This window comes from Rhagoletis pomonella, unplaced genomic scaffold (genome assembly GCF_013731165.1).
Source record: "Rhagoletis pomonella isolate Grant_MI unplaced genomic scaffold, Rhpom_1.0 Rhpom_scaffold_00001, whole genome shotgun sequence".
NCBI classification, from domain to species: domain Eukaryota; kingdom Metazoa; phylum Arthropoda; class Insecta; order Diptera; family Tephritidae; genus Rhagoletis; species Rhagoletis pomonella.
In genome coordinates, this window is record NW_023458555.1 from 40406703 (window position 1) to 40431453 (window position 24751).

Genomic DNA, 24751 nt, shown 5'->3' on the forward strand with positions numbered 1-24751 from the left:
CTTTGGCGCTTCCGCGTTTCCTCTCAAATTCTCTGCACATTTCTCTGCGCTTTGTCACTTAAATCCTACAGTTGTTCATATGTGTGTGTTTGTATGTGGGAAGTTTAAACACATGTTTAACTACACTATCAACTACTATTTACTTGGCGGCATTGTCTCGCCGGCTAATAGCCTCCCCCCACCAGCAGTGGCTTGCGGCTTCTATTCACCATCAGTTCGACTGCATTGATTGCATTCTGCTTTGGCAGCGCTTTTGCCATTGACATTGATAAATTATTCCGCAAGTGTTCATGCATAAATCACAAGAGGTTTGCACTAACACTATGGCCAGAGCCAGCTGGAAACTAAATCCACTATCAGCTCAACCAGTCACTGAGCTATTCGCTAACTATCCGTAAACTGGCGTTTGGCTGCAAATGGAACTGCCAATGGAACTGCCAATTCGGCCTGTTGGCGCGCGCATCGCTAGCTGTAGATGCATATGTACTTGAAGTAAGATTTTAATATAGGTACGTACATACATTCTTCGAAGCGGCACTATGCAGCTTTTCTCCAAATTTTCATCTTCATTCCTTTTCTTTGGCATTTTTTACTTATAAATTCTTTTTTATTTATTTGTCTGTTATAGCAAGTCGTAAATTGTGCAATATTTGTTGGCATAAGTTGCTGTCGTTAATCTACAATGTATTTAGCTGACATTGACTCCCATTTGCTCCACAATTTTTAAGTTCTCGAGATATAGCAATGACATTATGTAGCTTTGTTGCAACTCCTCCATAATGACAAACATAGTGAATTTTGAGTCTTTAAATTCATGACGATAAAAATTATAAGAACTCTGCTATTCAAAACTAAGCCTTATTGTTGCGCCATTAGTCCTTCAGCGAAGACATTCGCGAACACAGACTTCAATTGCGAAACTTACCGCCTGGAATATGGTGTGTTATACATATGCCCATCGCTTTGTTGAAATCTAGGTCCACAAATGCCGCCCCAAGAGTTTCCATTCTCAAGTTCGGACCCATCAGTGTACCAAACCTGAGATCCCTCGCTGAACAAGGCGGTTATCGTCTTACAGGTATCTCTTTCATGTATTATTACCTTGTGGGGCGTTATAAAAGTCAGCTTCGGTTCATTTATGAACAGTTTTAGGACACCCTAATGACCCCTTAAGTCCCAATTTTTCTAGCTGGTTAGGTTCGGCAGTCTCAGAATGAGAATGTTTTGAGAAGGACACTTTTATGGAAGTACATTGCATGTATTGTATATGTAAGATATCAGAGAGAAGCGAGAGAGAGATATTGCATACTGTAAACCCTTTATAGAATGGGACAGTCCACTATATACACACATACATGATACTTAGCATCGACTTCAATGCAGACATTGACATTGCGTTTCAATTAGAGATAGGCGCGGGACTAAATATTCAATACCGATCCCGCCCATCCCGACATTAAAGGTTTAGGTCTCGAACCCGCCCATACCAACGTTTTTTAGATTTTGTATGGCGGGTCTCGTGGGTCCCGCTATCTATCACTAAATTTACATGAATTCCAAATTAATATAGTATTTTCTAATATATATTAAAAGCAAAAATTTGTGTTAAATTCATATGGCTCCTAGAAAAGTTTTTAAGAAAATAATTTCGAAATATTCCACCAATCTATAGAATTAAATGCAGATGTGCATTAATAGATTCTTATTCGCATAGCACTTAAATTAATTTCAAAGAAAATATATTTGAAACATTTTGTAACAAACTCCTGTGACAACAAAATTTAATAAGAATACATATATCCTTTTCTCGAATACATCTTCGTCATACTGAAAGATCTGCATTTTCCGGTTATTCTGTTTTCTTTTCGGAAGTCGTGGATTTAATCGAGATATCAATGGATAATCAAAGATAGAATGGAGGAAATATCAAGTGGCCGAACAAGAGGCTATTCAACACAACGCGAACGGGTCCAAAATATTTTGCTGTATTGGGGAAAGTCCTACGTATCTACGAGGTTTATAGAATCTCGATAAATAGGATTTTTACATGAAGCTTAAGCAATACTATTTTTTTCCTCAGACAGTCGGTATTCTTGCCAATAGCACTCCAATTGTCAAATCAAACCTGGTAAGGGCTACGCTTTCTTTAGAACCGACACAATTTTGTGTGTTTAGTTTGGAATTGGACGGGCACATCATAATAAGCGCAATGCTGTCAAAATGGTTAATTAGAGCATTGAAATAAAAACGTTCGAATCACTTCCAAATAAAGCGAAGGACACTGCTTTGCTATCTGTTAATAGACTAAATACCATCCAGTTTCTTCCAAAGAGGTTTTTTTCGTCGGTACATTGCTTAGTTAAATATTGGTCCCTCGATCATTCTTTTGTTCTCTGACATGGTCCAGTATTTGGGCGTGCCCTTCGAAAGAAAGCTTTGTTGGAAGTTATTTATTTACGAGCGAGTTAAAGAAGCATCATTTCTTCTATATAGCTGTAAAATCATCATGGGGAAAAGGTTGGGCTTCTACTGTAATGAAATTATGTTGTAGGGGGTTATTGTCTGTTGGAGTTCACTAGGAAAGTCTACACCTGAAGTTAAGGCCTATGCCATAGTAGGAATGAGCTCCGGTCCGGGGTAATTCTACACTTGCGCTATCCTTAACGTCGTACAAGTAGACATTGCGGGTAATGCCGCACTCCGCACCGCCATAAAACTGGTTTCTCCTTCAACCCGCCGTATTAGCACTCGGAACGTGGAATTCATATCTAAAGAAACTGATACGTGCACCTCGGGGCAGGCTCCGATTGGATCCTTCTCGACACACATTCCTTCAAGGGTTCAATGTAAACATACTCACGGATGTGTCCAAGTTAAATTGTTGCTGTCCATAATTTGAATTTTAAGTTTCTCGGATTTTTCCAGTGAGTTTCTAGCTGCTATAAGGGAGACAGTCGACTGTCTACGTACCCGTGTAATACCTAACAGTGCGATAAAAAGTGGTTTGGGAATACCTAACCTTTTTCTCAGCCGACTGAGACTACTTCCAAATCAAGCTACATAGTTTGGATTCCAGAACAGAGTAACATTGTAGGAAACTGATGGCCTATAGACTAAATTGAGCGCCCTTAACTAGACAGGCAGGACACCCCGGAGATCATAGGACTGTTCCCGACCAAATGGATATGTAAAGTTCCACAGTCCTCTTCGCCGGTAGTCGACTATGGGTGGTCAAAGCAGCTGCCTCAGTTGGCTGGGCGCTGGACGAATCAATATTATTTAACAACTTATTGTAAGACATTAGGTCCTAAAGTTTCCAACTCACCGGTCGTAGTTTTATTTAAAAACTTAAATTATTTCTAACACACACATCTAAGTAATTAAAACTCTTCTTAATTTCAGGTAATATTCTATGATTCCGATTGGAATCCGACTGTCGATCAGCAAGCCATGGATCGTGCGCATCGTCTGGGCCAAACGAAACAGGTGACCGTTTATCGGCTGATTTGCAAGGGCACCATTGAGGAGAGGATCTTGCAGCGTGCGCGCGAAAAGAGCGAGGTGAGTATGTTTTTTTTTTGCTTTTTTTTTACCACACATAATATTAAGCATATAGAATCGGATCTTACAGCTTGCCACTGAGTACTTTTACAAGTGTATGTAAATCAGGGTGGTACAAAAATGCAAGGGGAAAAAGTAAGATCCGAATTTCAATGGTAGTGGTAAGAAATTGTTCTATATCAAAAGAAAAGGCGCTATTTTTTTTTTAATAACAAAATTTTGAGGTCGCGCAAATTGCTCAAAGTTTCTTATGTACTTTAAATAAAAAAAAAAGTTTTTGTAGAAATTAGGGCTGTGCGATTATTCGATTACTCGAGCAAGTTGGTTAATCAATTATTCGGTTAATCAATTACTCGAGTAATCAAGATTTTGATTACTCAAAACGATGATTAATCGAGTTACTTGATATATGATTACTCAAAAAAATAATTTTGCTCGTTAAAAGAGTTTCCTTTGGAAAATACTTATTTTCTTTTTTACATTCTGTATATGAAAAAATTTTTCGTTTTAATTTTTGAAAACAGAAACGTTGTTTTCAAAGTATCAAGGAACTTTAACTACTTTATACATATGTAAAGAGTTGAAATGTTGATTACTCATTTTACTCGAAATGTTGATTAATCATAAAGCAAATTACTCAAATATTTTTGTTTTTGGTTAATCAAAAATCTTGATTACTCGAGTAACTGAACTTTTGAGTAATCATAATTTCCAATTAATCGAATAATTAAGTTATTTACTTTATGATTAATTAAAATTTTGAGTAATCAATTAATCGCACAGCCCTAGTAGAAATGCTAAAGAAGCCTTGAAAATTTATATTTTTCAATCGGCAAACTCAGTTTATTTTCAGTAGACTTCAAAGGATAGTAACCAATTATTTACTTTTCATTTAATATTAACTTATTTTTATGGGTCTCCCAAGAAATGTAAAAATACAAATTTTTTTTAAATCCTGCAGCTTTCCATGCCCACTTAAACTAATTACAACCAAAAAAACTAATAATAGCAATTCTAACAATAAATAAACTAATATTGTATAATTTAAACTTTTACAAATTTAGGTACAGAGTTGCAATTTTTTCTCAATTTTGCATGTTTTTGGGGCCAATAAAAACAGTTGACTCTAAAAAATAGTTATACAAACAATCGCGTATTTCTCTTTGAAGGCTCCTGCAGAAAAACAGAGTTTGCCGATTGAAAAATATTGATTTTCAGTGATTCTATACCATTTGTACGAAAAATTGTTCTTTCCCCATTTAGAAAAACATGGGAAACTTTGAGCGCTTTGAGCGGACTCTAAATACTTTTTGATCTAAAAAAAAATACCTTTCGATATTGAACAATCCTAGGGGGTGAGGTAGAAAAATTCCGACTTATATATTTTTTTGAACCACCCTAATTTATTTACTACATCTGTTGTCTTTATTTAGTTACTTTTTATAACCGCAAAAAGTTTCAAATTGCCAGCGCACAAAAACAATTGAAATCACTTAAAAAGCGAACTACTTTCATACATACTTACATAAGCATATACGTACATAAGAACTTAAGGAAATGCGGGATGTGAGTGCACGCCGCCCGCATTCATTGCCATGCGTGGCACGTGCGTTTTAGCGTGTCGCCGCCGCCAAGCGTCCCTTCTTCCGCTTCTTGCTACAATTTTTGCTTTTGTTGTTCGTTGTGTTGCACATGTGTTTGGATTTTGGTTGCATGCAACACGACGATCACTTGTATGATCAGCAGTAAAATGATCTGCTTTTCTTTCATCAAATTTTGTCGCTTGTGCTGTTCTGTTCTGTCTTTTTTTTTTTAATTTTTGTTGGCGGCGGTTTCTTGTTGTAGTTGCTTTTGTTGTTTTCACTATAGGTTTAGTTTTCAGTTTTCCACACCGGAAACTAATTTCTCAATTTAAATGTTGTTGAAGGCGACACCGCTGTTACGCCTTCCGCCTTCCGTCGTCATTAAGCGACAAGGGATTGTTTTTTTTTTTGTTATCTAGGAGGAGTTGCTCATTTTTTAGGAAAATTATATATATTCTTCAAAAGGGGAATTCCTTTGTGAATATATATATGTATATCTGAAGATATCATTCCTGTAAATAAAATTGTATTTTGTACGTATGAAAAAATGACGATAGCGTATCGTTCCTTGTTTTTGTAAAGTTCGATATCATGTCTGATCCAGTTCAGTCATAATATCGAGCACTTCAATAGTATCTTTATGTTATTTCTTCTAAAATATTTCTATTCTTAAAACACCTTTAATTCATTTTTATTCTTCTTTCTTAAAACGATTTCTTAAGACAAATTTTATTAGTTCATTCAAGCTTTAAAAGAATTTATGTTTGGCAAAATATTGCTGTGTTTTTCTGGTTTTAAAAACTTCACATTTGAATTATTATTATACTTTTTTCCCTTTTTTTCTTTTCAGATACAACGCATGGTTATAAGTGGCGGTAATTTCAAGCCCGATACACTCAAACCAAAGGAAGTGGTTTCATTACTGTTGGATGATGAGGAAACTGAGTTGAAATGTAAGTACTTTAAGCATATTTTTAAACCATTCTGAAAATAATAAAAAGTATAATTGAAATGAAATGCGCTCTAAAATATTAGCATGATATTTCAAATAATTAAAGTACTCGGAACATACTTAAACCCATGACACAATAATGTTTAGAAGGTAGTTTCCCTTCTTCTTATCCGCCATGTTAGCTATCTGACAGAAAACGTGTTTCGTATTTTTTGTTGTACCAACTTTTTCAAAAAAAAAATCCAGTTTTTGACGTTGGAAAAATAAAAAAAAGAAAAGCCAAACATATATGTAAGTAGAGAAATTTTCGAATATTTTGTAATAATTTTCTTCATAAAAAATTAACTGCTGCTTTCGTGGATATTGCAACACACGGAATAGATGTAAGGACACAGCTATAAGTGCCACCGCACACCACAGACTTTATCGGCCGCCTATTTAAATGGTAGGGCTCGCTTGAAATATGTACATGAAAATGTATGGAGGTGCGCACACTTCACCAGCTTAATCGCTCTGACCAATAAGTTGTGGTGCAATGGAAAGACTAACGAGCACATCTAAATTGGCGGCTGATAAAGTCCGTGGTGTGCGATGGATCTAATCCATTATAAACAAGAAATATTGCTGTTATATTTTCATTTTTATGATTTTTATTCATGTGATTAGCAGTGGCAAAAATGTATGTATAAAATACGTATATTTATATTAAAAATTAAGTGATCAGTTATGAAACATATAAATCTTTACATGTTCTGTTAAAAAATATCTAAAATAACAAGCGATAATCCCCAAGTTCTATATGGTAGCAGCGGCCACATTGCGTGTTTGTCACAGACACGGTTTATATCAAAAATTTTTAAGTGAAACTACCTTCTAAAAATTATTGTATCATGCTTAAACCGATAATAACTTAAGATTTTTTTCGGACTTTATATTGAATGCATTTCTACATATCTATAAACATATATGTACATACATTAGACCCCTAGATCTCTAGGGAGATTTTTGTCTAAATCTCGCATTTTTTCTCTACCGTGTACACTTAGCTTTAAAGCGATCCTTTAAACAAATAAATAAAATCATATGTTCGTGAAGATGTCTTTCTCCTTGTTCCAACTCTAGCCTGAAGCTCCAAACGATCATCCTGGCTCTATTTTTTGAGTAAATTTATTACTGTTGGATGACTACATTGAACTTTTCTCGCTATCTCACAAAAAAACACTATAGATCTAAACGCCACCCTAAAAACTATCCAAACCCTTGCGGTTAGCCAAAAGCTCACTCGAGGCAGAGCAGTGGTACACGTCGCCTTATGCGAAGCTTTTTTGGTCCAGTATTTTATGGAGAATACGCATCAATAAAAAAACCTTCCTACTCTTAGTAGGAAAAGAAAAAAAAAATAGTATAAGGCAACTACGGGTCTAAAGACTTTCCAAGAAAGCCTAATAGGCTTTCTGATTTCGGACCTTGAGAGTCTTTGCCCTATGTAATTCAAAAAGTTTTCAGTCAGAGTATATAGACGCCTGAACATCAGAGAGCTGTGCTATCTACCTGAACGGACTCTCTCTACCTTGCCAGCGCAAGATGGCCTTTGCATGCGGTACTGAATCTGTAGCCTAAAGCCAATATAACAAATTTTATGTGGGTCCCACGCGTGACTGAAGTTAGGCTTATTCCTATTGCCTGTATAACTCACCATAGAAAAGATATGAGTATTTTTCTGCACGAAAGGGAACAAATACTTCTACTTCATCTTGATCTTGGTCTAATCTTCGTCTTCGTAGTAATCTACATCTTCACCTTAATCATAATCTAAATCTAAGTCTAAATCTCAATCCCAATCTCCTTCGATTGTGGTCTAAACGCGAGTAGGACCTATAAGCTAGCAGCAAATACTTGCCCGGAAATCTCGAATATCCCTAAAATTTCTTGGGTACCACGCACAATGAGTGCGCGCACACGGAAAGCAGCTCCAAGCTTATTTCTGCTCTCAAAAATCTAGCAGACTTCCAGAAAATATAAATACAAATTGGTGGACTCAAACTCACCATCGTTCGGTTAACGAAGAACACGAAGCTCTCCACAATGAAAATACGGTTCATCCAGTGAATATGTATGTATGCACTACTTATTAGGATTAGGTTCGGATCAGAGCTGCCCCTCCAACATGTTGTTAACTAGTTGTAAATAGAAGGGAGAGGTAGACTCCATTAAGCATTTCCTATGGAAATTACCAGTACACCACGACATTTGCGACGTCGACACACACATTAATATCTTTAAATAACTCAAACGAAGAGGTATTTTGTCAACATTTTTCTTTAATAGGATCTTTGGTTAGCAATTAACTGCAAGGATTTGATTTGATTTAAATTGGTTTGGCCACATATTTAGTTTATATAAATTACAAAATGAGTAAATTGCTCTAAAATTTAATAAATTTTACTTAAGTCATACCCCTCACTAAATCGTATCCTTCACTTTCCTGCTTACAGATCGCCAAAAAATTGATCCCGATGCGCCAGCCAGCAGCCAAAACAAAGATATGCCCGGCATAAGCAACGATAAGAAACGCCAGCGTAATCCAAATAAGGTGCGTAGTAAAATCATTCATTGCATTACATACATACATACATATATAAACAATCATTTTATTTTGTAAAATGTAACCATACTCACTTTAAATTGATAATAGGCTTTCATATGAAAGATTACCATCAATCGCTTACACAGCCCACATGTAGCAGCGATCTCAAAACCATGCCTTTCCTCCAAATGCAAAAAAGTGGAAGCTAACCATTGTAAATAGCTGCATTTGTATAGATGGAACAAAATCCATGGCATGGCATGGCATAGCGAGTTAATAGAGTTTGCTCTGCACTACTTGCCACTTGCCGCGCGATCGCTGCGTTACGATAGTGTTAATAGCATTAAAGCGTGAAAAAGTGTGTGGCGCATGCGCATCAAATGCCAGGCATTATAATGCACTTCAAAGCCATCTAAAATATAGTATGAGTACCTACTTGCGATGTCATATTGCCACTTAAGTAGCGCACTTCTTTCTGCGGTCTAATGCGGTTACTTACACTTGCTGCTGTAGAGTTGGAAGAAATTAGGTTTCTTAAGCGTTTCTTCCGCTGACTCTTTGCTCATTTTAAACTGCTATTATAACTGGTGGATTTGTGGAAGTACAAAACACTTAAACTTTTTTCAGCTTGATTCTTCTTGTCTTTATTTTATCTTATTTTTCTTCTCTGTTCAGTCTCAATTTTCCGTTTAAGCTCTTAATAAAAGCAGAATCTACGTGCAGCTCCTGCCACAGCGTTTCTAGTTTTTTGTAGTTGTTTTTTTTTTTGTTTTCATCTGTGTCTGTGCCTCTTCTTGAGTATTTTGTTCCCCCTTCATATTCAATGTCTTCGTCGTCATGGTCACGTGATTCGCTTACAACGCAATGATATTGCCATAGTCGCATAAAAACCATTCTATTTGTATCACTTTAGAGTGCGTTAACGACGAAACTCTTCCCCAGTATTTGTGCCAGTTATGGTTTATGGTTAGTATTTACTTTTCTTTCCTTTCATTTTGTGTTCTTCTTCATGCTTATTTTTCACTTGAGCGTTTTTCTCCTATATTTTAATTTTTTACTTTCTTTTTTTCATTACTTTTGTCATTCATTGATTTCTTGCTGTGTTATTACCATCAACCCTTTTCCACCTGCAACAATTTTATTTGCTCTTTAAAGTTCTCTGCCTTATTCTCCTTGGCGATTTGGAGTCCCCTTCTATGCTCGGTTCTGGCCGGAAGACGTTTTAAGTGTTATTTCTTTTTACTATTTTTGCTATCTCCAGTACTTTGGAAACCCCTAAAGCAGAGGCGGATCAAGGAGACCTATGGCCCCTGGCGGAAGCAATTTTGAGGCCCCCTTAATTGAAATAGTCGAAAAAAGCACTGAAGAAATTGAAAATAATCACTTCTATTTTCAATACAATAAACATTCTTCATTTCTTAACGGAGTTCATCGGTATTATTTCCTCCCTTCAAAAAAGGCATACATTTCTACAATTAAAGATGAAAATGAATATCATATATGCCAACCTTATACATTTCTACACAACTGAACCGAATCGAAGAAAACATACATCTAGATTTTCAATATATAGAGGTATGCTTTCCCTAATACGAACAACTTCTCTTATTAGATTGTCACAAAGTACATTGAATGAATCAAGAACAAATTTCTTTTTTGACGTCTTCATTTTTTAGGCGATTTCCCCTCTGGTTCTCATCAGAAAACACTTTCGTCTTTCGCCGTCACCACCGAATTCGGGGCCCCTGGTGGCCGCAATTTCCGCCACCCGCATGAACCGCCTCTGTCCTTAAGGTGCCTTATTCGTGAAATATTTGTTTGTCTGTTTTTCTTTATTCTACTCATCGGTTTCGCTAAATGATTTTGTGCGTTCAATGGAACACTGATTATACTATATTTGTACTTACTTTAACTGACAATGAGTCTTCAGTTTCTGCAATGAACAAAACCAAGTAGGGGGAGGAAATCGCCAACGTGGAGCTGTCACTGTCTTCTGGTCATTTGTTTAAGTATAAATAGTGAAGTTGCTGAAGACAATATGGCAAGAAAATGAATTTTTCGTTGGCCTACCTTGAATTGCAAATATTTTTCTTTTATTTGTTGGTTCAAGACCCTGAAAATCATGAATGAATGTATGTAAATGCGTTTGTGTATTATAACAAAATGCCATAAGCTGAAAAAATAGCGCGACTGGTTTCTAAAAAGAGTAGACCCAGCCTAGGGTACGTGGTATATACTTAAAGACTAACTAATATTGTGTAAATCTGTTACTAGATGAGAAAATTATTATAAAAATTATTATAAATGGGAATTCCAAACCACAGTTTTGTGTTGCATAAGTCAATGTTACCTCTGCGGACTAAATAAAATGTTTTGCGCGATCAAAAATCTTTCCAAAAGAGTGTTTAAGGTCAGTGACCACCACATCCTTCTTCTACGTTCATAAAGAGTTGCCATTTCATGGTCAAATGCATTCTGTCGAATAGGGAGCGATTTTTGCTCAAAAAATCGGTGCCAAGATTCGATCGATGGCACGATAAATACAATGCACAATGCTGGGAAACAAGGCAAATTCATGCAAGGTACTAGCGGCAGCACAAATGAAAAGGCTACACTAACAAATTATACGCACGATGGGAATCATAACACAAAAAGTTTACAACAAACAACCAGCATAATTTGTCTTGTAATCAGCTGCTCCGGTAACTCCACCTTGTATGAATTCGTCTTGCTGAGAAATTTCTCGTTTTTCGAAGCCCAATTTTGGACAGAGGTTCAGCTGTCTCGGGAGACATGCACCGCACTTGCTCAACTTCGTTCTTCTACTACTGCAGCGGACTTAACTCATACCTAAGCATAATGAGTTCCGACGTACTTAATGAATGTCCGGTATGTGAAGAGTCTCGGAATAGAAAGTAAATAATGCACTCGTGCTCTATACGACACCAACAAACATTGTTGTCTTCGGTGTGGGTTCAGCCTTAGTAAAATTTCATCAGTATCATTTTGTTTCTGTTCTCTTCACACTACCAGTTGTATGTGGAATTTTTTTCTACCAGGTGAAGTAAAAAGGATATATTTTTGAAACTATCTTATTTAGATCTTTTGCTCTTAAATTTTAGACATAAAAATACATTTCCACTTAACGGAAATCTTATATTCCTGGAAAGTACAATAAAAGAAGGAAGCTAATTTTTTTCCTAAACGAGATTAGCTTTCTTTTTATCTTTTTAAATCAACTGCCTGTATTAAATACCAACCATCATTAAACATATAGTTTGGAGTTTAGTATGCCCAGATAATAGTTAACGTATGAAAAAAAAATTAACTCATTTAGTTTATAAGGAATACCTTCATAACCAAAAGTATCGATATGAATAGGTATCGATACTTTAGGTCCTATATTTTTCAGGTATCGATACTTTATTTCGATACTACTTCAAAGTAAAGGTGTCGATACTTGCATGGTATCGTTTCATCCCTGAGTAAGCCGCTACAACAACGACAATAATGAAGACGAATAGGGACACGAAAACGAATTCAAAGAAAAAATATGGATACGAAGACAAATGCAAACGGAGACGAAGACGAATACGTAACCGAATTCAAAGTCGAATACGAAAACGAATGTTAAGTCGAATATGAGGACGAATGTGTTCCCACGATAGTCGGGTCTACGTAGTCGGAACGATTCAGATTTATATCTGGCCAAGGACTGTCACTGCAGTGTCACTTCCCAAAAGCTCTGGAGAATTTGTATGCTTTTACAACAACAACAACAATAACAACAACAACAACAGCAACAACAACAACAACAATAATAGCAGCAGCAGCAGCAACAACAACACCAACAACAACAAACGAATAAGAATACTACAACGAATGAGGATTTACTTACCCAATGAGGCGTAATACAAATTGTTACGGCATAAAATTAACTCGAAATGAATCGATGAAATTTTCATTTCCGTAGTGTGGCCCGCGAGCACTTCTTTTCCGTCGTACCAGTACTTCTTTGGCACTTACTGAAATCCGATTACTGTGGTTTGTTGAAGAATGCGAAAATGTACTTCAATATATTTAATTTTAATTTATAATTCGATTTTTTTTGTATTTATTTAATTGCTCTCCAATGTCTACCTATTTACATTTTAGCTTATATTCTTAACGCACAAATGTGTTCTTTATTTTTAGTGATAGCAACATTTATTGTTTTTAAGTTCTCTGAGCTCGAGGCGTTCTTGTAAAATTTTGTTAGCTAAATATTTGCATAACTTCTTTTCAAAGTATTCTACTTCCCTATTAAAATTTCTCTGTTTTTGGGATTTTTAACCATTGCTCCCTATTTGCTATGAGAACCTCTTTCACACGTACTCACGCAATTCTAAATACTATTATGGTGTGCTCCTTAAGCTATGACACGTTCTACGCAACCAACAGTTATGCTTGGTTGGACGTGAATGACAGCTACAAAGAAACCATTGTAGAACGCAAATTAGCGGAAAGTATTATTGCAATGGCAAATTGACTGAATGTTTTGTTTATGCGAAAATGAATGCATGCAAAAAAGGAGCGCAAAATAAAAAATTGTAAGGAAATATAAAACGAGGTATATATTCGTATATTTGTGCCTTAGGATGTAGTATGCAAAATAGGCAGAGGTCAGCTGGGCAAGAGCAAGAAAGCAGGGGACAAGTTAAAGGAATGATACAATTGAATTGCTTGCTTATCCACGTTCCACAAGCCATGCTAACTATATTGCACCAAGAAAAGAGTCTTGTGTATTTTTTCACGTGTTAAAGTCTATTTACAGTAGAATTTGCTGATAGAATTCCCTAATTGAAACAGATTTCATATTAATTTTTTTTTAATAATTTTTCACCGCCAGACCATTAAATTACAATAACCTCTTTTTATTCTAATTTTTACTAATCTTTTTATATGTATTTGTTTCTGTGCAGCAATCATCGGCGGCGACATCACAACCAGGTGGCATTACTATACCAGCAGCGAACAGCAGCGGCATTAGCGCTGAAGACGCCAATTCCTCCATCGGCAGCTCACCGGCTACTAAACGACCGAAATTGGAAGCCGCCGCCACAAATGATGATGACTCTATCGATGTAGCTGCCACATCGGGCACCTCGAGTCCGTGCACTAGCGCTGCCACAGCTACAGGCGGCAATATGGAACCATTTGTACCCGGCGCCACCACCGTTTCGCACAACGACGACTCCGATAATGAGGCATTGATTGTGGACTGTGAGAGTCCGTTGCATGGTGCTGAATCGCCCAGTGAGTACCGCTATAACATTTTACCTCTTTTCATTTTGTCTTTGTTTTTTATTAAAATTCCAAAGATTTTTACAAGAATTTACTGTTCAACTAAAAAACTACGACCCATTACAACATGCATAAATATACATACATATACATAAATATCTTGTTGTATGTATGTATGTATGTATGAATACATTTATTTGTATCCCACTCTGTCGCCTGATTTGCACAAGAATGCCATCAGCTTGTGGCAAGTTTTTCTTCAAATTCTACTTTTTTATTCCTTCTACTCTGTTGGCTGCTTACTGTTACTGCAGCTTTACATTTATTGTACCTGTCTGCTACAAGCAGATTTGGTAGCAAAATTCGCAAGAAAAAAAAAATGGAAAAATAAAATCTAATGCTTGTAAGATTTATTTCAGTTAGTAGGTCTGTGGGTTGCCACCGCAACTTGCTACTTACACACATTACTTTCAGTATGCCTGTATGCGCTTTTGTATTGTTAATATTGTATTTGTTGTAAATACTGTTGTTGTTATTTCTGCTGTTGCTGCAATGCTCATACGCCACATTTTCTATCGAAATAGTACATCATAAAAAATGTGTGTGATTTCGGCTTCTAGCTGGCAAGTGCAGAGACTGGAGGCTGGTCACTGTGACACAATCACTATGCGTGCGATAGGGTGACCAGGTGCCATTTATTGGGCCTAATTCGGGTGCAGAGATGACAACGCCTCACAAAGCTTCTTAATAATCTCGGAATTTGTAGCCTCTTGGGATTATTTTTTACTTTACCACTTTCGTATATTAAGTAACGATCGCCTTTAAATTAACCAATTCTAAGTGCAGTCTACTTTACGCAAATTTTTCTAATCAGGAAAACTGTCAGTTCCTTGGCCTTTTGCTGTTTTTTTTTTTTTTTTTTTTTTTTCAAGCCAGTTTGCTATCTCATTTCCATCTAAGGCAGGGCGGGCGAATCAAAGGCACGCGTGCCATTAATGATACGCAACAAAATAATTTTTCGCACGGTGTTAATTGAGGACCCAATTCCTGAATTGAATTTGAACGTAAAGTTTCAAGGCGCTTATAAAACTGTTATAATTATGATAGATCTCATTCGGGCTTTTGAAAGTTTTTGGTAAAGATATTGTTTCCAAAAACTACAAATGTTTCCCAAACTTAAAAATTTAAAATTTGATTTGGACTTACATGAAAAACTAGACGAAACAAAGGCACCGATGAGTCTTCTTTGGTAATGAATTCTGTCATCGAGGTTTTCTGAATTCAAGGAGTTATCGGAAACACTCAAATTTATTATGTATCTTGTTGTGACTTCACTTGATAAAATGAACTTATTCAAATCTGAGTGCCCCTGTCGTGCTAGGGATGCTAATCCCGAAATCCCCAGTGTTTTTAAGATCCCGGGATACCAAAAAATTTCAAATATCGAATTGATAGTAAGAACTTGTTTATGAACTCGAAGTATGATTTTTATAAAATGTGGTTTTGACTGCAACTAACAAAAAGCATGAAAATTGCAGCCTGACCTCTTTTTTTGAATAAGATTTAAATAAATTTACTCAAAACGTCGGTAAAGTAAACCAAACAGAAAACAAGTTACACAATTTTTTAAATCAATATACTCAAACCCATGATAAAAATATAGCAAGGTAGAACCGTTCTCTCAATTTGTCGGCCATGATTTTTTTTTTTAAGTTTGCCAACATTTTAAAATCATATAAAAGTGAAAATAAAAAAATGAAATTGTTCGAAATTGTTGTTGCTTGAGATTGAAAATGAAAATGTGTGTGTGAGTAAATTTAAAAATTAAATTGTTTGGAAACGTCAAGAATTTTAAAAGTGACTCTCAGCGGTTCTACCTTACTATACTTTTATCATGCTCAAACCTCCTCAAATCGAAAAACTTATAATTTATCCGACATGCTGTAAAAAAAATTCAAACATTTTGTTATGGAGGCGATAGGGACTGGAGTTCTTGCCGAACATTGCGTGTTTGGCTTAAACACAAATAAACTGGGAGCATGCTGGAACTCCATCATCACTTCTACAATTGTTCGCCAATAGAAAAACAGAGAACAAAAGTGTTTGACAGTTATTTCTTCGTTGATATGACCTGAAAGCAATGAATGTTAGGAGCTTTTCTATTTTCTTGTTGATTAACAGTGGTTTTTAAGTTGACAGGGATAACTGTAACTCTCATGCGGTGACGCAAAGAACCCTGAGTCTAAGCTGTCCCATAGGCGTTTGCCGCCGAATTTCACCTAATCTATGAGTCACACAGCTAAAAGACTCCGCAAAAAAAGTCATTTCAAGGGAAGAGAGGGGGTGCTAATAACTAAAGACTATTTGAAAAGCCCTTGAATGTATTAAAAAAAATTAAATATTAGGCAATTAGGAGGACTTGCTAAATTATGCAACTTTATACGAAGCTGCGGGCAAAAGATTTTTTGCTAATTTTAACAATTTGAACTTAACAAAAATTGACTATGGTCACCAAAGCAATTGGCCCGACACACTCAACCACTTTGTAATTCAATTATTTTGTATGCCGGTTCCTTTTTCCATTTATATACATATGTACATTTATTCGCCTTTTTTATTGGAAACATATTTTATTACATACATACATATGTATGTACATACATATTTGAATTTGTTTGTGCATAAAATTGATTTCTCAATTGCTGAAAAAAATTGTTAAACAAAATCTGTCAATTGTGCCCATGCTATATAAACACAAACACACACACACACACACACTCTGGCTGTGCGCAGCATGTATAAATCTGATTAATTCCAAATTGTTGTTGCTCTTACTTGCCAATATGTGTTACATACTTACTTAGCTTATGTGTTTATGTACGTATGCAAGTACCTGCTACATTTGTGGCACAACGAGTAGGATGCAACAAACTACCAAAAACTGTTGTAGCCGGTGTTGCGCCCAAATCGCTTTTAGCAACATATTAAATACATTTGACAATTAACAACATATATACATAGAGCGTACAATTTGGTTATAACAACAACAATAAAAAGTGCAACAATTGTGATGATTACATCGTACATTTTGCATTTGACAACAACAATTTGACTACTTAACTTCTGCAGTATGTGGCACATCTATTTATATGTATATTGTTTTTTTTTATTAATTTCTTGTTTTTTTTTTTTTTTGGCTGGCGATATGCGAAAGTGCTGTAGCTTACAAATTGGCTTATGACAGCAGTCTTTGCAACAATGAGAACAACAACTTAAAATTTGCACCGACATTTTGCTGATAGTGTCGTCAATTCTTTTATTAGTCGTATGCAAAATTTACTGGGAAATTTGTCCCATTTTGCTTGTTGTACACGACGAAATCGTCATCATAATCGCGCAATAGCTGCTTGCTTATTGCAGTTGTATTGGTCTCTTGTTTTTAATACAAATGCTTTACCGAGTGTATATATGTCATGTCTTCTTTATCTGCAAATGTCTCATTTGTAACCTGGTTTCATTACTTTTTGCAATTGGGCTTGTCGCTAAACGCTAATTTTCTTGATTCCCGTAAAGCAAACCAACGTTTAACAGCTAGTAAACACAAAAAAAAAATATTAAACAATGAATGCAATTTTAATTTCATACTAAAACTTTAAAATTCATTACATTATTGGGTTGCTTAGAAAGTTTAGTTCAAATGCTGGCAAAAATTAACCATTTTTTAATTAACTTAAGTGATGTTAATCCCTGCATAATTTTAACTTTGACTTTTTTTTGTGCGAGAGGAATTCGACTAACTGCATAGGTTAGGTAGGTAGGTAATGCTGAAATGACTGAAGAAAAGATACCTACTTACTCTAGTTGTGGATTAAAAGTAGGCCCATCGTAATGCCACCAAACGCAGCTGCGAATCCGTATTGATGTTTGCGAGCTCGTTCGGGTATAACATATTTCGTACTATAGAAGTAGCTTTCTTTTCTCTAACAGTGATATCTCCATAGAGTTTCCTAAAAACGGTTTCTCAATCGTGCCTAATTTATTTACTTATTCTATCCACCTGTAGCTACCACAACGGTCTCTACTAGTCTTAAACGTGTTTACAGTTCTTTTAACCCTCATCGGTTCTTTATATACCATATACAGTTTTTGAATTTGAATTTGAATAAATTTTAAGTTCAGTTTCCATGCCCGAGCCAAAAATATTTTACAATGCCCGCATGGCTCGAGTGACATTTCTAGTTGCAACCGCTTTCGAATCGTTTGCCATTTCGATCGTTTTCCTATCTGCATAGATACTAAAATGCCAATAGCTAAAAAAAAAATCAAATGCTTGTTTGAATTCCTGTTGATTGCAAACTAATCAGGAATGTGCGTACATTTTCACAATTTTTTGTTTGTGCTCTAAATTTTCCATTTGATTTGTAGTTTATCTACTCTTTCTTCTTCGCATACCGTGAAAATCGCCGCTTAGACTGATTGGCTGTTTTGTCTGCAGTTTTTTATTTAAGCCGTGACAAGGATTACGAGCAAAGCAAAAAAACTAAAAACTTCCATAGATTTGGCATTCGTTTTCCAGCGAATTGTAACAAGCATTTGCTTGCATTTGCTCGACTTGTGTTTTTTTGTTTGTAACAAGTAAGTTTTATTACTTCTCTTATTTATAGTATTTCATTGTTTTTGCACTTTTTGTTTTTTTTTGCATTAATTTGTAAAGTGTGTCATTCATTTACTCATTCACTCACTCAATCAAGCATTGCCCCTTTATGCTCCTTCAAGCGGTTCTCACATAGTTGGCGCATTTCTCAGCTGACGCATAAATATTTCTCAGTGGCCTCAACGGTTTATTGCCGCCAAAACCAACCGCTCTTTCTCCTCCATGCCGCACATAAAATTAAGCTACACATCTAAGCGCATATCGGCCGCATTGCCGCCACCGTTGCTTCCGCACTGTTCAATTTGTGTTGTTTGAATTTGTGAATGCAGATTTTCCATTTCCACATTTTCCTAGTTTTTTTCTTTTACTATTCTACTTTTTCAATTTTTTCTTCATTGTTTACCATTTGCAATTATGTGAAAAATGCGTCTGCACAGCTAACAGCAATCGCCAGCAAATATTAAAATAAGTTAAACAAACAAACAAGCAAATTAATATCTACTTATTCACTCGCTCACTCAGCAGCCGCACGTCGCTGCATTCAAATGAAGTGTTTAAACGTGCGTTCGTTGCTTAAGTCTTTCGTTTGGACGCGCTAACGGCCCACTTGGCTTGCCTAGCTGCCTAGCCTGGCTGCCTAGCCTGGCTTCCTTGCGTTCGCTCGATTCTCTTCGCCTCGTTGGCGTGTCGCAGCTATTATGCGCGTACTGCTATTGTTATTATTTTTTTGTTGTTGTTCTTGTTGTTACTTCTGCTATTGCTGTTCAAGCAAAATGCTCTTGTTATGATGATTGTCGCCTCGACTGCTGCTGCAAGTGCTATTCCTCTGCTGCTGCGCTTGCAATTGTTGTTGTTTTTCTTTTACACAACATGCATTGTGTTTTTCTGTGTTTGTTTAGATTATTTTTTAATTTATTGCTGTGGAATCTACTGTGACTGCGTCTCGTTTTGACACGCTTGTTTTTCAAATTGCTTCATACTTCTGCGAAAGAAAATTTCAATTGCTTGTCTAGTACCGCAGCTTTACAACAACGATTGCATGTGCCGATGTGGTAAAGTGGCATTGTTAGAACGCGTTAATTTGGTTTGTGGAATTGCAGCTATTATAAGGGAGCCCAGTAATTTTAACTGATATTAAGACGAATTTGAAAAGATTCATTTGATTGTTATATGATTGTTATATGTGTGATAGTATCAAACCGTAGTATTAGGTAAGATAAATCTAAGATATCCCAAAAAAATTTTTTTTTAGATGGCACAACCTTTTATTTTATTTTGTGTAAATGTTAAGCCAAAAGCGTCTTTCAATAGAGCTGATTCCATAGTTTATTCATATCTGTCTGGGTTCAGCGTTAGCCCTAGTTTAAAGACATATCTGTAGTAAGATTTTTGTAATACGCAGAACTGCTGTATTTTTCTGTGTTCGGTGCTTTATGAGGGAATGCACAACACATATTTTCGCAGCAGGGTGAATAGTTTTGCGCCAGCTTTTACAAATACACCATTCTGTGTTCCATTTTTGAACTAAAAATACATAATTTTTAAGCTTTAAAGAATTTTATTTTAAGATTTATATTATACCAGTTCGGGGCGAGTTTGGGTCCAGTTGGAGCTTAGTCTCAAACTAGTCCCCAACGGAGCGACACTATGCCCCAACAAGTTTTAAACTGTTCCGGAACTGGGCCGGAACTAGTCCCGAATTAACAACGACACAAAAAAATTTTTTAAGAACTCATAATTATTATGACAAGACTTCTATAATATAAGTCTCAAAATAAAAGCCTTTGAAGACTTAAAAATATTTATCTCGCTGATAATTAGTATGAAAAGACGTTTATTATATATGTAAGTCTTAAAATAATAGTTATCGATGACTTAAAAAAATTTCTCTCACACGTAATTATTATCAAAATACTTTTATATTTCTTACGAAAATTTGAATGACTTTCTTATAACTCCAGCATGGAATAATTATTATTCTGGGTCTCTGGTTTATAGCTGATAGTGCAAGTGAAATAAAATTCTTAAATTTAATTATCTCTTTTGGGAAGTTTAATATTTTTTTTGCGAATATTTGGGTTTTTAAAAGCAGAAATCGTTCGCAGACACCTATTGCACAGGCCCATTTCTCTCAACTTTTGGGCACTCTGTATAATGATTTCTTTGATACAAGGATGTTCGGGTAGCGTGTGACGAATTACCTGCAAGTGCCTGCTATTTAATTTAAGGGATCATTAGAAAGGCTATTCGTTGACTACCTTTGCGTTCAATTTTCTTATTTATAAATTAAAATTATATTCCTCCGGTTAGCTTGCCAGGCTGATTATAGAAAAGACGGTTTCATCTAAGAAACTTATGTGTGTGTAATGGCGAGAAGTGTAAGAGTTATTCAGATTTACGAGATAGCTTTATGCAGAAATCAGCAATTGCCAGTGTAAACATCCTCATTGCATAAACCTAAAATTCTTTTTTTCTCTTTTAACTTTAATCAATTTAACTAATAATTTGCAAGATTAATTATTATCCAAGTAACAAATACATACGTGTGAGTATTGCTATTTAGCCGTATGTGCTTTGTGTGCTCTACAAGTATGCAATAATTTCTAGAAATTTAAACAATTCAATATACGCAACTTTTTTATTTATTTTAATGAGTTTTGTAATATAAACCGACCTTGAGAGCTCGGCAGCCGTTTGTAATGCATACTACATACATTTAGCTTTTAAATTCGAAATAGTTGCATTTATGTCATCATTAAAGTGTCTATGAAATATTTTAAGTTTATCAAATATTCGATATGTTTTTTTGCTAAATATGTATGTCATTAGTAGGCAGCAAATAAAACATCAGTTGCATTAGGAAAACGGAAAAAAAGTCATAAAACTAAAAAAAAATTCTCTAAGGCGGGACCAAGCCATACACAAGTCAAAAAAGAACAACATAAAAAAGTTTAAACCAAAACAAAAAAAGGAACTACTATTTGCGCCCATTTCCACACCGTTGTTGTTGTTGCAGTTGGTGGTGGTTACGCATATGTCAAAGATCCTCGCCTACTTTGCTGTTTGACACGATAATTTGGTATAAATTACAAGCTCAATGACAAGCAGAGAACATGCGACAAAAAAAAAAGTTAGTATGTAGCAACAAGAGTGGAGAACAAATGAGAAAAAATGCTAAAATAGAGAAATATTTATGTGTATGCTTGCTTGGAATGAAGAATTGTTCAAGTTGAGCACAGCTGAGTGCTAACGATCCATTAGAACGTTTTGACTGAAGCTAAACAATCAAAATAACAAATTTTTTACAACCGCAAATTAAAGTCACACAATTAGGCACAATAAGTGTAGGTACATATCTGCAAATAGATACATATTTATGTATGTACATTAGTACACCTTACCAAAAAAAAATTCGTGGTTTTTCCACGGGAATTATAAACTTTATTATATTCTAAGGCTCCTGTTACAATATTTCAGCAAAATATTAAGCTTTACACCAGCCTCCAAAAAGAGAAACTTCTTACATAAAATTATTTAAAAAAATATTTCTTACAAAAAATCACTTCAGATGATAGAGTTTAAGCTTAAAATTTCTGTACGAAATTGTTTAAGAACTTTATCAACGCAGTGAAAATAAAGAAAGTTTTGAAAGTATTTCCGAATCGGTCCAGCAGAAGTAAATCTTAATATTTTTCTGAAATATTTTGGCAGGAGTTTGAAAATATCTATAATAAATTTTATATTTATATGGAAAACAGAACCGTTTTTTTGTATAGAGTGATGCATCGTAGATAATATATGTACATTAGGGCGGGTGATTTTTTTTCTTTGAGCATTCTATGCGTAATTCTAAGACAATTTTACGAAGAAACCATAGGTCTAAAATCAATTTGGAGTTCGCCAAATTGCGAAAATAGGTTTCAAAGGAAATGCGAAAATTTTCATTGTTGCACCCTGGTGGAAATTTTAAGAAAAAGATTAATGCAGAAATGGATTCCTAATAAAAAAAAAAAACACATTAAAGTATTTTTTTTTTTAATTTTAAGGACTTTTTACGACACTTTCTTTCTTTGTTCGGAAAATTTGCTTAGAATTGCTCGTAGAATCTTCTGAGCTATACGCTCAAAGTCGAAAAAATCTTCCATACAACAAGACCCGCTCTAATGTACATACATACGTATGTTTAAACCAAAACTATAACAAAATTGTATTTTAATACAATATTTTCAAGTACAACATATCTACAACATCTTGTTGAACATGACTGAAATTTGTAGACATTGTTAGCCGTGACTGCAGTGAGAACGTCTAGAAACACCTTAGACAGATGTTTAACAAATTAATGCAGGGGTGCTCTCACATACACGCATACACAAATATGTATGTATGTACATTAGACCGCACCAGAAAAAAATGTTCGCCGTATACCACTGAGTCTAAAGTATTTTTGCAAGGCAATTGCGAAAAAAATTATTATTTATTTTTGGCCGACCCCTACTGTCGCCTTTTTCAATGTTTCGTTATATCTTCGGCATTTGCAGTCAGATCTTAAAGTATTTTATATATATATCTCAATTCCTACCACCCTACCGTACCATCCTTATGTCAGTAAATTAAAGCTCGCTAACAATAATTAAGCTTTTACTAAGGAAGTATTTCGATTCTAGTTCTCATCGCCCAAACGTACCATCCCAACGTCAGTAAATTAAAGCTCGCCAAAAAGTATTAAACCTTTGCCAATACGCCCTTATCGATTATTCCTGTATAATTATTTCCAAAAAAATGTGTTATTGCTGTATGCAGGTTTGATCGAAAAATGCAAAAAAACGTCGGCAAAAAAATATATATTTTCGAAAATGCCTTGCAAAAATACTTTAGACTCAAGGGTGTACGGCGAATTTTTTTGTTTGCTTGTGGGGTGGTATGGTCTAATGTATGTATGGAGGACTTTTGTATAAGTTCTTATGTCATAAATAAAAATTGCCTCCGATAAAAATGCACAAATGCGTACGCGAAAATTGTTAAAATTAACAATTAATTAATCGCCTGACTTTTGTACCTCTTACAGCAGTCACACACTACATATACGTACATACATACATACATATATAATTTTTCTAAGTTAGATTAAAAAAATTGCAGTTAAACCACTAACAACTATAGTACACTGTTAGCCAATTGTATAGTCGTACATTTCTACGCACTGGGTCGCACACTTATGCACATAAATTTACACCTTATTGGCCCCCATAGCGAGGGAAAATGTCAAACAGCAGCAATAATAATTACCACATACAATTGTATGAGATATACAGCAACAGCAAGCGTCTCTCTAAAGTGGTTATTACTCTAATTGGACACTGTATTTTTTAATTATTAATTTTTTTTTTTTTTTTATTATGTTTTTGAATTTTTGTCATTAATTTACAATGAAAATTTGTGACTACTGCTCAAAATTGTATGAGAACAATTAAGCGAACTTGATTTCAATTATCAAATAGTGTAATAATGAGTGGAAATTGCTCATAATTTTTTTCTTTTAATTTGTATAAAAAATTTAAATTTTCCCATCCGCGCTCTTTAAACGTCACTCATACTTCTGCCTGCAATTTTTTTAGGGGAATTGCTTGGAAGCAGTTTTGCCATTGCACTAAAAGGATCATTTAAATGAGAGTACATTAGATTTTTCCTCTTAGAATTAGCGCCACAATTAATTTCTTGACCCAGACTGTAACTGCAACCATCTCCCATCCTTGACAATTTTAATATCCATACCTAATAGGAGCGATTGGAGATTTGGCCCTACAAAATTGCTCCATAGCCCATAGTTCTTCGACGTCCGCCTTCGAACTAGTTATGTGCGGTTCCGAGTATTTAAAGAACCGGTTCTGACAAGCCCTGTTCTCAAAAAAGCTTAACAAAATATTTTAAAAGTTTTTAGAAAAACTCAATTTCTTTTTATATTTTTATTATAAAGTGACAAAATAAATATTTATTTAAAATTAGTTGATATTTTTGTGACAAAAATATGGTAAAACTAAATACTTGAAATTAAATTTAAGTAAGCGTTTCCCACATTACGGTTTTATTTAAACCAAAGTAATGTTTTCATTTAAAGACATGAGTTTTTT

General features: G+C 35.1%; 1 protein-coding gene across 1 annotated transcript in view; it reads left to right on the top strand.

Annotated features, from left to right (window-relative positions):
- LOC118744152 (chromatin-remodeling ATPase INO80) overlaps positions 1-24751 on the top strand; it is a 123563-nt gene that overhangs the window by 42377 nt on the left and 56435 nt on the right. The window contains exons 11-14 of the mRNA XM_036476940.1: positions 3403-3561; positions 5995-6097; positions 8592-8689; positions 13645-13978. Coding sequence (XP_036332833.1) covers positions 3403-3561; positions 5995-6097; positions 8592-8689; positions 13645-13978 — 694 coding nt within the window. The remainder of the gene's footprint in view (positions 1-3402; positions 3562-5994; positions 6098-8591; positions 8690-13644; positions 13979-24751) is intronic.